The 17,053-nt window shown below is 45.7% G+C and overlaps 1 protein-coding gene across 1 annotated transcript; it reads left to right on the top strand.

Annotated features, from left to right (window-relative positions):
- Window positions 1-431: 431 nt before the first annotated feature.
- On the top strand, window positions 432-13,433 carry LOC133559751 (high-affinity choline transporter 1-like). The gene is made up of 8 exons (XM_061911819.1): window positions 432-666; window positions 1,243-1,356; window positions 3,526-3,681; window positions 7,757-7,905; window positions 7,981-8,124; window positions 12,055-12,208; window positions 12,272-12,489; window positions 12,561-13,433. The coding sequence occupies exons 1-8, from the start codon at window positions 450-452 to the stop codon at window positions 13,110-13,112; spliced, it is 1,704 nt and encodes a 567-aa protein (XP_061767803.1). The 5' UTR covers window positions 432-449; the 3' UTR covers window positions 13,113-13,433.
- The last annotated feature ends 3,620 nt before the right edge of the window (window positions 13,434-17,053 follow it).

The raw sequence follows: 17,053 nt of genomic DNA, 5'->3' as shown, positions 1-17,053 counted from the left end.
TTGAATTGATAAAATAAGAAGTACTGTGTCAATGGCACTGAAGTTGTGTGATGAATAGACTTAGATTAACTTAAAAATATATTTTATTTTACAATGCCATTCATGACATCAATATATATATATAGAGAGAGAGAGAGAGAGAGAGAGAGAGAGAGAGACATATATATATATATATATATATATATACATATATATATATATATATATATATATGTATATATATGTATATATAAATCAGGTGGATGTTGCGCCTCTGCAGTGTTTTAGTGTAATTGCCACGAGGGACTAAACATTAGGGACAGTCTGCATTGGGCTGATTTCTGGGCAGCAGATTGGAGACGTCATCCTCGGGGGCGTGGCCGGGCCTGCGATTGGCCGAGCCGCGGCCGAGGGAGGAGCTCCCCCCCTCCGCCCCCGACCCCCCCGGACAGGCGCCTTGGCGGCGAGTGATGCTTGTCGTCCTTGCAGTGCTCGCCTCCATCATGGCTCTCAACATCCCCGGCGTGAGCGTCATGATGCTCTTCTACCTGCTGGTCCTCGCCATCGGGGTGTGGGCCTCCTTCAAGTCCCGGCGGGAGGCCAAGAAGGGCCGCGGGGACGAGACGGAGATGGCGCTGCTGGGGAACCGCGGCATCAACCTGGCGGTGGGCATCTTCACCATGACAGGCGAGTGTCTGCCGCATCACACACCGCGACATATATGGGCATTTCCGCCTGGCACGTGCGCGCGGCGCCACTGTGCCAATGGGGGACTTCTTTTCTTTTGCTTTTGCTTTTTGTGCGCCGACACCTGCGTGGAATTTGTCCCACAGAACAAAGAAATGTCGCCAAATGTACGAGTTTTGTTTTAATTGGCGTGAAAGACCTGCTTGTCGCTGATTGGCTGCTCACCAGACCGCGTGTGTATGCGTGTGTGTGTGCGTGTGCGTGTGTTTGTGTGTGTGTGTGTGTGCGTGTGTGCGTGTGTGTGTGCGTGCGTGTGTGTGTGCGTGTGTGTGCGTGTGTGTGCGTGTGTGTGTGCGTGTGTGTGTGTGTGCGTGTGTGTGTGCGTGTGTGCGTGTGTGTGTGTGTGCGTGCGTGTGTGTGTGCGTGCGTGTGTGTGTGCGTGCGTGTGTGTGCGTGTGTGTGTGTGTGCGTGCGTGCGTGTGTGTGAGTGTGTGTGCGTGTGTGTGTGTGTGTGTGTGTGTGTGTGTGTGTGTGTGTGTGTGTGTGTGTGTGTGTGTGTGTGTGTGTGTGTTACAGCCACGTGGGTCGGAGGCGGGTTCATCGTGGGCACAGCAGAGGCGGTCTACAACCCGTCTATGGGTCTGCTGTGGGCGGTCATGCCCGTGGCCGCCACCGTCTGTTTCATCTTCGGTGAGTTTCACCTTTTTAGGACTTTTTATGATTGTGTTGAAAATGGATGGATGGATGATTGTGTGGTCCATGTGCTTCCATGCTGGCCGGCCCAAATAAAGAGAGGGGGTGCCTAATGTAGTGTCTGCCATGATGACGTAAGCACATTATGATAATAATCCTCAGATTAGCGGACTTTCTTCTCCACATGGTCGTCACGTGAGAAGAAATAATCTTGATGAGTTTCCAGTTCACTTCTTAACGCGGTGCCTTCAGGGGCGTGGGAATGTTCAACTTCTGATGGCCAAAGAGTTCTTCGCACTGTTTTTTTGTTTTTCTACTGAGGGCCAGAGAGTAGAATATAAAAGTGTTTGCGGTGTTTGACAAATATTACAGGCCACATAAAACCATGTAGTGAGCCATTAAACCATGTGGCGGACCATAAAAAAAAAGGGGGTTGCCCAAATAATAAAACAAAGTGGCGGGCCACATAAAACAAAGTGGCGGGTGATAAAACAAAGTGGCGGGCCACATAAAACAAAGTGGCAGGTGATAAAACAATGTGGTGGCCCACATAGTAAAACAATGTGGCAGGCCACCTAAAACGATGTGGCGGGTGATAAAACTAAGTGGCGGGCCACATAAAACGATGAGGCGGGTGATAAAACAAAGTGGCGGGCCACGTAAAACAAAGTGGCGGGTGATAAAACAAAGTGGCAGGTGATAAAACAATGTGGTGGCCCACATAGTAAAACAATATGGCAGGCCACATAAAACGATGTAGCAGGTGATAAAACTAAGTGGCGGGCCACATAAAACGATGTGGCGGGTAATAAAACAAAGTGGCGGGCCACATAAAACGATGTGGCGGGTAATAAAACAAAGTGGCGGGCCACATAAAACGATGTGGCGGGTGATAAAACGATGTGATGGGCCACATAAAACAAAGTGGCGGGTGATAAAACAATGTGGCGGGCCACATAAAACGATGTAGCGGGTGATAAAACAAAGTGGTGGGCCACATAAACAATGTGGCAGACGATAAAACAATGGGGCTGGCCACGTAAAACGATGTGGCGGGTGAAAAAACAACTTGGCGGGCCACATAAACAATGTGGCAGACGATAAAACGACGTGGCGAGCCACATAAAACAATGTGGCGGGAGATAAACCAATGTAGTGGGCAAAGTAAAACAATTTAGCGAGCCATACAACAATGTGGTGGGCCACATAATTATGTGGCAGGCCACTTAAAACTATGTTGCAGCCCATAAAATGATGTGGGCCACGTAATAAAACAAAGTGGTGGGCCACATAATGAAACAAAGTGGTGGGCCACATAATAAAACAAAAGTGGTGGGCCACATAATAAAACAAAGTGGTGGGCCACGTAATAAAACAAAGTGGTGGGCCACATAATAAAACAATGTGCTGGGCCACTTAATAAAACAAAGTGGTGGGCCACATAATAAAACAAAGTGGTGGGCCACATAATAAAACAAAGTGGTGGGCCACATAATAAAACAAAAGTGGTGGGCCACATAATAAAACAAAGTGGTGGGCCACATAATAAAACAAAGTGGTGGGCCACATAATAAAACAAAGTGGTGGGCCACGTAATAAAACAAAGTGGTGGGCCACATAATAAAACAAAAATGGTGGGCCACATAATAAAACAAAGTGGTGGGCCACATAATAAAACAAAGTGGTGGGCCACATAATAAAACAAAGTGGTGGGCCACATAATAAAACAAAAATGGTGGGCCACATAATAAAACAAAGTGGTGGGCCACATAATAAAACAAAGTGGTGGGCCACATAATAAAACAAAGTGGTGGGCCACATAATAAAACAATGTGCTGGGCCACTTAATAAAACAAAGGGGTGGGCCACATAATAAAACAAAGTGGTGGGCCACATAATAAAACAAAGTGGTGGGCCACATAATAAAACAAAGTGGTGGACCACATAATAAAACAAAGTGGTGGGCCACATAATAAAACAATGTGCTGGGCCACTTAATAAAACAAAGGGGTGGGCCACATAATAAAACAAAGTGGTGGGCCACATAATAAAACAAAGTGGTGGGCCTTGAGTTTGAGACCCGTGTTGTAAGAAATAAAAATGGTGATGAGAAGAAGAATGTCGGGCAGAGGGAGGCCAAGATTCCCAGCATGCTTTGTGTTCCAGGAGGACTGTTCTTTGCGGAGCCCATGAGGGACAACAAGTACGTGACCATGATGGATCCTTTCCACATCAAATATGGAAAAGTGGCCACGGCTACTTTGTGTCTGGCCTCGCTGCTCTCAGAGATTATGTGGGTGACGGGCACACTCATAGGATTAGGTAAGAATGGTGCATGCTGGGAAATGTGCACTTCACACCAGCTGCTGATAACCCTGTCTGCCTGTCTGTCTGCCTGCTTGCCTGTCTGTCTGCCTGCTTGCCTGTCTGTCTGTCTGCCTGTCTGTCTGTCTGCCTGTCTGTCTGCTTGCCTGTCTGTCTGTCTGTCTGTCTGTCTGTCTGTCTGCCTGTCTGCCTGTCTGCCTGCTTGCCTGTCTGTCTGTCTGCCTGTCTGCCTGCTTGCCTGTCCGTCTGTCTGCCTGTCTGCCTGCTTGTCTGTCTGTCTGTCTGCCTGTCTGCCTGCCTGTCTGCCTTCCTGTCTGTATGTCTGTCTGCCTGCCTGCCTGTCTGCCTTCCTGTCTGTATGTCTGTCTGCCTGCTTGCCTGTCTGTCTGCCTGCCTGCCTGTCTGCTTGTCTGCTTGTCTGCTTGCAAGTCTTGTCTAGGTCTATGTGTGTGTGTGTGTGTGTGTGTGTGTGTGTGTGTGTGTGTGTGTGTGTGTGTGTGTGTGTGTAGGTGTGTGTGTGTGTAAGTGTATGTGTCTAGGTGTCTGTCTGTGTGTAAGCGCGTGTGTGTGTGTGTGTGTGTAAGTGTATGTGTCTAGGTGTCTGTCTGTGTGTAAGCGTGTGTGTGTGTGTGTGTGTGTGTGTGTGTGAGTGTGTGTGTGTGGGTGGGTGTGGGTGTCTGTCTGTGTGTAGGTGTGTGTGTGTAAGTGTATGTGACTAGGTGTCTGTCTGTGTGTAGGTGTGTGTGTGTGTGTGTAAGTGCATGTGTCTAGGTGTCTGTCTGTGTGTAAGCGTGTGTGTGTGTGTGTGTAGGTGTGTGTAGGTGTCTGTGTGTAGATGTCTGCGTGTGTGTGTGTGTGCGTGTAGGTGTGTGTGTGTGTAGGTGTAGGTGTAAGTGTGTGTTGGTGTCTGTGTGTAAGTGTCTGCGTATGCGTGTGTGTGTAGGTGTGTGTGTGTGTGTGTGTGTGTGTGTGTGTGTGTGTGTGTGTGTGTGTGTAGGTGTGTGTGTGTGTGTGTGTGTGTGTGTGTGTGTGTGTGGAGGTGTGTGTGTTTGTGTATCTGTGTGTGTGTGTGTGTAAGTAGGTGTCTGTGGCTGTGTGTGTGTGTGCGTGTAGGTGTGTGTGTGTAGGTGTAGGTGTAAGTGTGTGTGTGTGTGTGTGTGCGTGTAGGTGTGTGTGTGTAGGTGTAAGTGTAAGTGTGTGTGTGTGTGTGTGTGTGTGGAGGTGTGTGTGTTTGTGTATCTGTGTGTGTGTGTGTGTAAGTAGGTGTCTGTGGCTGTGTGTGTGTGTGTGTGTGTGTGTGTGTGTGTGTGTGTGTGTGTGTGTGTGTGTGTGTGTGTGTTTGTGTACCTGTGTGTCTGTGTGCGTGTAGGTGTAAGTGTGTGTGTGCGTGTGTGTGCGTGTAGGTGTGTGTGTGTAGGTGTAAGTGTGTGTGTGTGTGTGTCTTTGTGTTAGTGCTGCAACACACCTCACACACTTTTGTTTGCATCCAAGCTTCCTTTCATCTCCAAAAAGAGCAACAAATATTTCTTCAGATACACAAAATGTTGTCACCTTGTGTAAAAGCTAAATAAAAAGAGAATCCAACAGTTCCTGTTCAACTTATATTCAGTTGAATAAACTGCAAAGACAAGATATTTCATCTTCACACTAATAAACTTTAAATTCAGGTAGCTGATAAGGTTTGATGTTTGCCATCTTCCAAATGCTAAGATTTCATGAGGTTTGATGTTTTGTCGTCCTACAAATGCTAACATTCCAGGTGGCTGATAAGGTTTGAAGTTTTGGCATCTTATTAATGCTAAGATTTCAGGTAGCTGATAAGGTTAGATGTTTGGCCGCCTTACAAATGCCAAAATTCCAGGTGGCTGATAATAATAACTTGGATTTATATTGCGTTTTTCTAGACACTGAAAGCGCTCACAGAGCAGTGGGACTCCACACTCATTCACACAATGGTGGTGGTAAGCTACCTCACATCAGTTGCCACAGCTGCTCTGGGGTGGACTGACGCTTTGAAGTTTTGCCGCCTTAAGAATGCTAAGATTTTAGGTAGCTGATAAGGTTTGATTTTTGGCCGTCTTACAAATGCTAACACTACAGGAGGCGCATACGGTTTGATGTTTTGCTGTCATCAAAATTATACCATTTCGGGTGGCTGATAAGGTATGATGTTTTGGCATCTTAGAAATTCTAACTTTCCAGGTGGGTGATAAGGTTTGATATTTTGGCGTCTTACAGATGCTAATATTTCAGGCTGCTGATAAGCTTAGATGTTTTGGCGACTTACAAATGCTAAGATTTCAGGTAGCTGATAAGGTTTGGTGTCTTTCCATCTTACAAATGCTAACATTTCAGGTAGCTGATAAGTTTTGATGTTTTTCCGTCTTCAGAATGCTAACATTTAGGTTGCTATCAGCATACTGCATATTGACACTACTGCACTTTTATACAATGATGCACAGTATTTACCTTTGTAGCCTGCCTCTCTGTGCTGTAACAATAGGAACTTTTGTCCTTGTTTATGTTGCACACCCACGCATTTGAGGGAGGGACACAGTTGACAACAAGTGATACAACTTTTGCAGCTTCTCAATATTTTTATGGATAAATGTTTGTGGTTCGTACCTTTGGGGACGCTGATTCAGTGATGAATAGTGAATGTGAATGATGAATATGGATGACTGGATGAAAGTCATATTCACTGATGAATAGTGAATGATGACTATGGATGACTGAATGAAAGTCATATTCAGTGATGAATAGTGAATCTGCATGATGACTATGGATGACTGAATGAAAGTCATATTCAGTGATGAATAGTGAATCTGCATGATGAATATGGATGACTGAATGAAAGTCGTATTCAGTGATGAATAGTGAATCTGCATGATGAATATGGATGACTGAATGAAAGTCATATTCACTGATGAATAGTGAATGATGACTATGGATGACTGAATGAAAGTCATATTCAGTGATGAATAGTGAATCTGCATGATGAATATGGATGACTGAATGAAAGTCGTATTCAGTGATGAATTTGGATGAGTGAAAGTTATTGTTTTTGTTTTTTATTGCACTACTTGCGTGTTTTTGTGTTGTTTGTACACAATACATTTCCAATCTTGTGTTGTTTTTCTACCCACTCTTTCATGTTTGTGTTGTTTTCCACACCAATGTTCATGTTTTTGTGTTGTATTTTTACACTACTTTCATGATGTTTGTGTTGTTTTCCACACCAATGTTCATGTTTTTGTGTTGTATTTTTACACTACTTTCATGCTTTTTTACACAACTGATTTTGACACTCCTTGTTATGTCTTTTGTGTTGATTTTTACACTTGTTTTTAAGCTTCTTTTGTATGATTTTGACACAACTTTTCAAGTCCTGTGATGATTTTGACACAACTTTTCATATTTTTTGTAGTTTTTTTACACTATGATGTTCATTTTTGGGGTTATTTGTCCAAAATTTCTCAAGTCTTGTGTTGTTTTTTACACACCTTTTCAAATGTGTTGTTGTTTTTCTCAATACTTTTCAAGTCCAATTTTTTTATGTTGATGTGTTGTTTTTTGCACTAATATTCATGTTTTTTGTGTTGTTGTTTTTTGTTTTTTATAATACTTTCATGTGTTTTTTGTTGATTTTTTTACACAACTGATTTTGACACAACTTTTCAAGTCTTGTGTTGATTTTGACACAACTTTCTAAGACTTGTGTTGATTTTGACACAACTTTTCCAGTCTTGTGTTGTTTTCCACGAGCCTCTGCTGCCTTTAAGCCGCGTGTTATTGTAGCATCCAGTGAGCGCCCCCTAGTGGCAGCGAGAACAACTCTGCATGTTTACTTGGCCGTGTCACGGTGTCGATGTGAACAAAAGTTGTGTTGACGTTGTGTCCCAGCAGGAAAAGTGATCGTCTTGTTTGTTGTTGTTCCTCTAAAAAGCCGTCGGGCTTCTTCTCACGGTCCTGAGAGTTATTTTTTTAATATTCCTCTCACCGCGCTGTGTGAGTTTAACACGTGTGTGTGTGTGTGTGTGTGTGTGTGTGTGTGTGTGTGTGTGTGTGGCAGGCGTGACGATGAGCGTGATCCTGGACCTGTCCTACTCGGTGAGCATCTGCATCTCGGCGGCGGTGGCCATCACGTACACGCTGCTGGGCGGTCTCTACTCGGTGGCGTACACTGACATCATCCAGCTGGTGCTCATCTTCCTCAGCCTGGTCAGTCCTCCTCATCCTCTCACACCTTCACCCTCAGCCTCCAGCCGTGAGTGACGCTGTGAGTCCCGCCCGCAGTGGATGTGTGTTCCCTTCGCGCTGATGAGCCCGGCAGTGACGGACATCAGCAAGACGGCCTTCAACTTCACCTTCCAGCCGCCGTGGCTCGGAACCTTGGAGGAGGACCGCGTGTGGCGATGGATCGACAACTTCCTCATTTTAGTGAGCGCCATGACACCATGAATGTCACTTTACTAATTACTTCACAACAACTGGACTGACATCAGCACCATGACACCATGAATGTCACATTATTAATAACTTCATAACAACTGGACTGACATCAGCGCCATGACACCATGAATGTCACTTTACTAATAACTTCACAACAACTGGACTGACATCAGCACCATGACACCATGAATGTCACATTAGTAATAACTTCATAATAACTGGACTGACATCAGCACCATGACACCATGAATGTCACATTAGTAATAACTTCATAATAACTGGACTGACATCAGCGCCATGACACCATGAATGTCACTTTACTAATAACTTCACAACAACTGGACTGACATCAGCACCATGACACCATGAATGTCACATTAGTAATAACTTCATAATAACTGGACTGACATCAGCACCATGACACCATGAATGTCACATTAGTAATAACTTCATAATAACTGGACTGACATCAGCACCATGACACCATGAATGTCACTTTACTAATTACTTCACAACAACTGGACTGACATCAGCACCATGACACCATGAATGTCACATTAGTAATAACTTCATAACAACTTGACTGACATCAGCACCATGACACCATGAATGTCACTTTACTAATAACTTCATAATAACTTGACTGACATCAGCACCATGACACCATGAATGTCACATTAGTAATAACTTCATAACAACTTGACTGACATCAGCACCATGACACCATGAATGTCACATTAGTAATAACTTCATAATAACTTGACTGACATCAGCACCATGACACCATGAATGTCACATTAGTAATAACTTCATAACAACTTGACTGACATCAGCACCATGACACCATGAATGTCACATTAGTAATAACTTCATAACAACTTGACTGACATCAGCACCATGACACCATGAATGTCACATAGTAATTACTTCATAACAACTTGACTGACATCAGCACCATGACACCATGAATGTCACATTAGTAATAACTTCATAATAACTTGACTGACATCAGCACCATGACACCATGAATGTCACATTAGTAATTACTTCATAATAACTGGACTGACATCAGCACCATGACACCATGAATGTCACATTAGTAATAACTTCATAATAACTTGACTGACATCAGCACCATGACACCATGAATGTCACATTAGTAATAACTTCATAACAACTTGACTGACATCAGCACCATGACACCATGAATGTCACATTAGTAATAACTTCATAACAACTTGACTGACATCAGCACCATGACACCATGAATGTCACATTAGTAATTACTTCATAACAACTTGACTGACATCAGCACCATGACACCATGAATGTCACATTAGTAATAACTTCATAATAACTTGACTGACATCAGCACCATGACACCATGAATGTCACATTAGTAATTACTTCATAATAACTGGACTGACATCAGCACCATGACACCATGAATGTCACATTAGTAATTACTTCACAACAACTGGACTGACATCAGCACCATGACACCATGAATGTCACATTAGTAATAACTTCATAACAACTTGACTGACATCAGCACCATGACACCATGAATGTCACTTTACTAATAACTTCATAATAACTTGACTGACATCAGCACCATGACACCATGAATGTCACATTAGTAATAACTTCATAACAACTTGACTGACATCAGCACCATGACACCATGAATGTCACATTAGTAATAACTTCATAATAACTTGACTGACATCAGCACCATGACACCATGAATGTCACATTAGTAATAACTTCATAACAACTTGACTGACATCAGCACCATGACACCATGAATGTCACATTAGTAATAACTTCATAACAACTTGACTGACATCAGCACCATGACACCATGAATGTCACATTAGTAATTACTTCATAACAACTTGACTGACATCAGCACCATGACACCATGAATGTCACATTAGTAATAACTTCATAATAACTTGACTGACATCAGCACCATGACACCATGAATGTCACATTAGTAATTACTTCATAATAACTGGACTGACATCAGCACCATGACACCATGAATGTCACATTAGTAATAACTTCATAATAACTTGACTGACATCAGCACCATGACACCATGAATGTCACATTAGTAATAACTTCATAACAACTTGACTGACATCAGCACCATGACACCATGAATGTCACATTAGTAATAACTTCATAACAACTTGACTGACATCAGCACCATGACACCATGAATGTCACATTAGTAATTACTTCATAACAACTTGACTGACATCAGCACCATGACACCATGAATGTCACATTAGTAATAACTTCATAATAACTTGACTGACATCAGCACCATGACACCATGAATGTCACATTAGTAATTACTTCATAATAACTGGACTGACATCAGCACCATGACACCATGAATGTCACATTAGTAATAACTTCATAACAACTTGACTGACATCAGCACCATGACACCATGAATGTCACATTAGTAATAACTTCATAATAACTTGACTGACATCAGCACCATGACACCATGAATGTCACATTAGTAATTACTTCATAATAACTGGACTGACATCAGCACCATGACACCATGAATGTCACATTAGTAATAACTTCATAACAACTTGACTGACATCAGCACCATGACACCATGAATGTCACATTAGTAATAACTTCATAATAACTTGACTGACATCAGCACCATGACACCATGAATGTCACATTAGTAATAACTTCATAACAACTTGACTGACATCAGCACCATGACACCATGAATGTCACATTAGTAATAACTTCATAATAACTTGACTGACATCAGCACCATGACACCATGAATGTCACATTAGTAATTACTTCATAACAACTTGACTGACATCAGCACCATGACACCATGAATGTCACATTAGTAATAACTTCATAACAACTTGACTGACATCAGCACCATGACACCATGAATGTCACATGAATTATTGTCATCACATTAGTAATAACTTGATAATAACTTGTAGACGTCGTAAATATGAATAATGACTATCACTAGTAATAACTGGATAATAACTTGATGACATCATCGATATGAATAGTGAATATCACTTGTAATAACTGGATAGTAACTTGATGACATCATCTATATGAATAGTGAACATGAGGAGTAATGAGTGGATAATAACTGGATGACATCATCAATATGAATAGTGAACATGAGGAGTAATGAGTGGCTAATAACTGGATGACATCATCAATATGAATAGTGAACATGAGGAGTAATGAGTGGCTAATAACTGGATGACATCATCAATATGAATAGTGAACATGAGGAGTAATGAGTGGATAATAACTGGATGACATCATCGATATGAATAGTGAACATGAGGAGTAATGAGTGGATAATAACTGGATGACATCATCGATATGAATAGTGAACATGAGGAGTAATGAGTGGATAATAACTGGATGACATCATCAATATGAATAGTGAACATGAGGAGTAATGAGTGGATAATAACTGGATGACATCATCAATATGAATAGTGAACATGAGGAGTAATGAGTGGATAATAACTGGATGACATCATCAATATGAATAGTGAACATGAGGAGTAATGAGTGGATAATAACTGGATGACATCATCGATATGAATAGTGAACATGAGGAGTAATGAGTGGCTAATAAGTGGATGACATCATCGATATGAATAGTGAACATGAGGAGTAATGAGTGGCTAATAAGTGGATGACATCATCGATATGAATAGTGAACATGAGGAGTAATGAGTGGATAATAACTGGATGACATCATCAATATGAATAGTGAACATGAGGAGTAATGAGTGGCTAATAAGTGGATGACATCATCAATATGAATAGTGAACATGAGGAGTAATGAGCGTTAGATACAGTAACTCTTGTGCTTGTGCACTGGAGGGTTTGGGCAACTTGGGTCTGCAGAACTTCCACCAGAGGACGCTGTCGGCCTCCTCGTCCTCCACGGCCAAGATCACCTGCTTCGCGGCGGCCATCATCGTTCCCACGCTGGGGATCCCCCCCATCCTGTTGGGGGCAGCGGCGGCTTCCACAGGTGACTTCCTGCCGGGCACACCTGTCCCGTAGGCGCCCTCTGACCGGCACGTCTTCTCCGCAGACTGGAACTTGACTTCGTACGGTTCGCCGTCCCCGTTCGAGCGAGGACAGACGGGTCTGGTGCTGCCCATCGTCCTGCAGCACCTCACCCCGCCCTACATCTCCATCGTGGGCATCGGCGCGGTGGCCGCCGCCGTCATGTCGTCCACCGACTCGGCCTTGCTGTCGGCCGCCTCCATCTTCACCTCCAACATCTACAAGAACATCCTGAGGACGCAGGTGAGGCGGGGGAGGGGAGGGGGCGGGGCGGGGCGGGAAAAAGTCCAGCGTGACGCGCTTGTGGCCCGCAGGCGTCCCAGCAGGAGGTCCAGTGGGTGATCCGGGTGTCGGTGGTGGTGGTGGGCCTGGCGGGGACGTCCCTCACCTTCCTGGACAACAGCGTCCTGATGATCTGGATGCTGCGCTCGGACCTCACCTACACGCTCATGCTGCCCCAGCTGGTGTGCGTGCTCTTCTTCGCCGTCTCCAACGGCTACGGCGCCGTCCTGGGCTGCGTGACGGGCATGCTGCTGAGGGTGCTCTGCGGCGAGCCGCTGCTGGGCATCCCGCCCGTTATCCGCTTCCCGGGCTGCGCCCTGGAAAATGGAGTCTACGTCCAGCTGTGGCCCATCAGGACCATCTGCATGCTGTCGGCGGTGGCGGCCATCCTGTCCTTCTCCTCCCTGGCGGCCGTGCTCTTCCGCCGAGGACTGATCCCCGAGAAGTGGGACGTGTTCCAGGTGAAGGCTCTGGAGTCGGCGGAGAGGGCGGACGGCGCCAAGTACGAGGTGAAGGACGAGGAGCTGAAAGAACAAAACGACAGCAACGAAGTCTGTGAGCCCATGTTGGAGTCGGCTTTTTGAACAAAGCTAAGTTGGATGTTTGCTAGTTTAGTCGACTTTCATTTCTACCTTGATGTGCGCTGAGCTGCGTACATCTAATAATGTATCGGAATAACAGCTCTCTGTTTTAAGAGCTCAACATGTTCTCTGCAATTTTCTGCAGCAATGACACTCGTAGGATTTCTTGTGGACTGCCAGAAGCACGCCGGTGTTCCCCCCTTTCCTTTTTAGCGTCTGAGACCAAGAGAAAGAAGGGCTGACTTTTGGTTGTACTTTTCTTCTCGTACTCTCGTCAGTCTATGCAAACACGTGTGGAAGATTAAACTTCATTAGCTGCCTGCTCTTGCGTGTCTTTCTAAATATTGTCGCGTCGCCCCGCCGTCCCGTGCACACACCTCCCGCTGCCAGGAACTTTGCTCCCGCCGGACATCAGAACACGATAAGGCGGCTAAATTGGGACGCCACTGGCAAGCAGCCAACGTTATTCACAGTTTATTATTATGTGCCTGCTGAAATGCAAGCAGCCCATAAACTCTCGCGAATAACAAGCGACGAACCCACCAACAAACCCCTTTGTATCTTATACTGTCGGAAAGGTCTGGATAAGGGCGACCGCGGCACTTTTAGTGGGATACATTTCCTGTTACCATGGCGACGCTCTTCCAAAAACTAATCACCCCCAGGTTGGGGAGGAGACCCTGGACATGGGAGTTTGCCCAACCAGTCTACATGTGCTTTGTGGACTTGGAGAAGGCATTGGACCTTGTCCCTCGGGAAGTCCTGTGGGGAGTGCTCAGAGAGTATGGAGAATCAAATTGTCTGATTGTGTGATCAGTGTCAGAGCTTGGTCCCGTTTCCAGTGAGGTTTGGACTCCGCCAAGGCTGCCCTTTGTCACCCATTCTGTTCAGAACTTTTATGGACAGAATTTCTAGGCGCAGTCAAGGCGTTGAGGAGATCCAGTTTGGTGGCTGCAGGATTAGGTCTCTGGTTTTTGCAGATGATGTGGTCCTGATGGCTTCATCTGGCCAGGATCTTCAGCTCTCACTGGATCGGTTCGCAGCCGAGTGTGAAGCGACCGGGATGAGAATCAGCACCTCCAAGTCCGAGTCCATGGTTCTCGCCCGGAAAAGGGTGGAGTGCCATCTCTGGGTTGGGGAGGAGACCCTGCCCCAAGTGGAGGAGTTCAAGTACCTAGGAGTCTTGTTCACGAGTGAGGGAAGAGTGGATGGTGAGATGGACAGGCTGCGTGTCTGGCAGATTGATCGGTATGGCGTCTGCAGTAATGCAGAGCTCTCAATTTACCGGTCGATCTATGTTCCCATCCTCACCTATGGTCATGACCGAAAGGACAAGGTCACGGGTGCAAGAGGCCAAAATGAGTTTCCTCTGCTGAGTGGTGGGTCTCTCCCTTAGAGATAGGGTGAGAAGCTCTGCCATCCGGGAGGAACTCAAAGTAAAGCCGCTGCTCCTCCACATGGAGAGGAGCCAGATGAGGTGGTTCGGGCATCTGGTCAGGATGCCACCCGAACACCTCACTGGGGAGGTGTTTAGGACACGTCCGACCGGTAGGAGGCCACGGGGAAGACCCAGGACACGTTGGGAAGACTATGTCTCCCGGCTGGCCTGGGACCGCCTCGGGATCCCCTGTGGGGAGTTGGACGAAGTGGCTGGGGAGAGGGAAGTCTGGGCTTCCCTGCTTAGGCTGCTGCACCCGCGACCCCACCTCGGATAAGCGGAAGAAGATGGATGGATGGAATGGCTCTGGGCCCATTGATTGGCTACGCAGCCTTTATAACGGCAGATATTGCCAGCAGAACGCCTGCACACCTGTGGGATGTTCCAAATAAGTGTTTGATGAGCATTCCTCAACTTTATCAGTATTTATTGCCACCTTTCCCAACTTTTTTGTCATGTGTTGCTGGCATCAAATTCTAAAGTTAATGATTATTTGCACACAAAAAATGTTTATGAGTTTGAACATGAAATATGTTGTCTTTGTAGCACATTCAACTGAAGATGGCTTGAAAATTGAATTGAAATATTTCTTTCAAACCTGCACAGTACAACTAAACACAGCTTTTTGTTTTTTTACATTTTGGCAGAGATATTTATGCAAGACTTGAAAAGGGGTTTGATGAAGTAGATGTTTCTAATAGTCCAACTACTCTCACTCATTCCACATTGAACATCAACAATATAATACAACAACATTACTCTATACACAAAACAAGAACAACTCCTGTACACTAACAATACCATGAGACAAGACACACACACACACACACATACACACACACACGCACGCACACACACACACATGCACACACATACACACACACGGTATAGCTCGGTTGGTAGAGTGGCCGTGCCAGCAACTTGAGGGTTGCAGGTTCGATTCCCGCTTCCGCCATCCTAGTCACTGCCGTTGTGTCCTTGGGCAAGACACTTTACCCACCTGCTCCCAGTGCCACCCACACTGCTTTAAATGTAACTTAAATATTGGCTGTCACTTTGTAAAGCGCTTTGAGTCACTAGAGAAAAGCGCTATATAAATATAATTCACTTCACTTCACTTCACGCACACACACACACACGCACTCACACACACACACACACACACACAGACACTCTTTCACACACACACATACACGCACACACACACACGCACGCACACACAGACACTCTCTCACACACACACACACAGACACTCTTTCACACACACACATACACACACACACACACACACACGCACGCACACACAGACACTCTCTCACACACACACACACAGACACTCTTTCACACACACACATACACACACACACACGCACACACACACACGCACACTCACACACACAGACACACCAACAGACACTCTCTGACACACACACACACACGGACACACACACATACACTCTCTGACACACGCGCACACACACACACACGGACACACACACAGACACTCTCTGACACACACACACACACACACACGGACCACACACAAACACTCTCTGACACACGCACACACACACACACACACACGCACGCACACACACACACACACACACACACACACACACACGGACACACACATGCACGCACACACACACAGGGACACACACACACACGGACACACCAACAGACACTCTCTGACACACGCACACACACACACACACACACACACACACACACAGACACTCTCTGACACACACACACGGACACACACGCAGACACTCTCTGACACACGCACACATACACACACACACATGGACACACACACGCACGCGCGCACACACACACACACACACACGGGGACACACACAGACACTCTCTGACACACGCACACACACACACACACGGACGCACGCACACACACACACAGGGGGACACACTCACACACACACACACACGGACACACACACACACACGGGGACACACCCTCACGGACACACACACACGGACACACATACACACACACGGACACACACACACTCACACACACGGACACACACACACATACACACACACGGACACACACACGCACACGGACGCACGCACACCCACACACGGGGACACACACTCACACACACGGACACACACACACACACAGACACTCTCTGACACACGCACACACACACACACACGGACGCACGCACACACACACACAGGGGGACACACTCACACACACACACACACGGACACACACACACACACGGGGACACACCCTCACGGACACACACACACGGACACACATACACACACACGGACACACACACACTCACACACACGGACACACACACACATACACACACACGGACACACACACGCACACGGACGCACGCACACACACACACGGGGACACACACTCACACACACGGACACACACACACACACAGACACTCTCTGACACACGCACACACACACACACGGGGACACACACTCACACACACACACACGGGGACAC

This window comes from Nerophis ophidion, linkage group LG09 (assembly GCF_033978795.1).
Source record: "Nerophis ophidion isolate RoL-2023_Sa linkage group LG09, RoL_Noph_v1.0, whole genome shotgun sequence".
In the NCBI taxonomy this organism is placed as follows: Eukaryota; Metazoa; Chordata; class Actinopteri; order Syngnathiformes; family Syngnathidae; genus Nerophis; species Nerophis ophidion.
The sequence above is the reverse complement of the archived record's forward strand: the minus strand, read 5'-3'. Positions and strand labels throughout refer to the sequence as shown.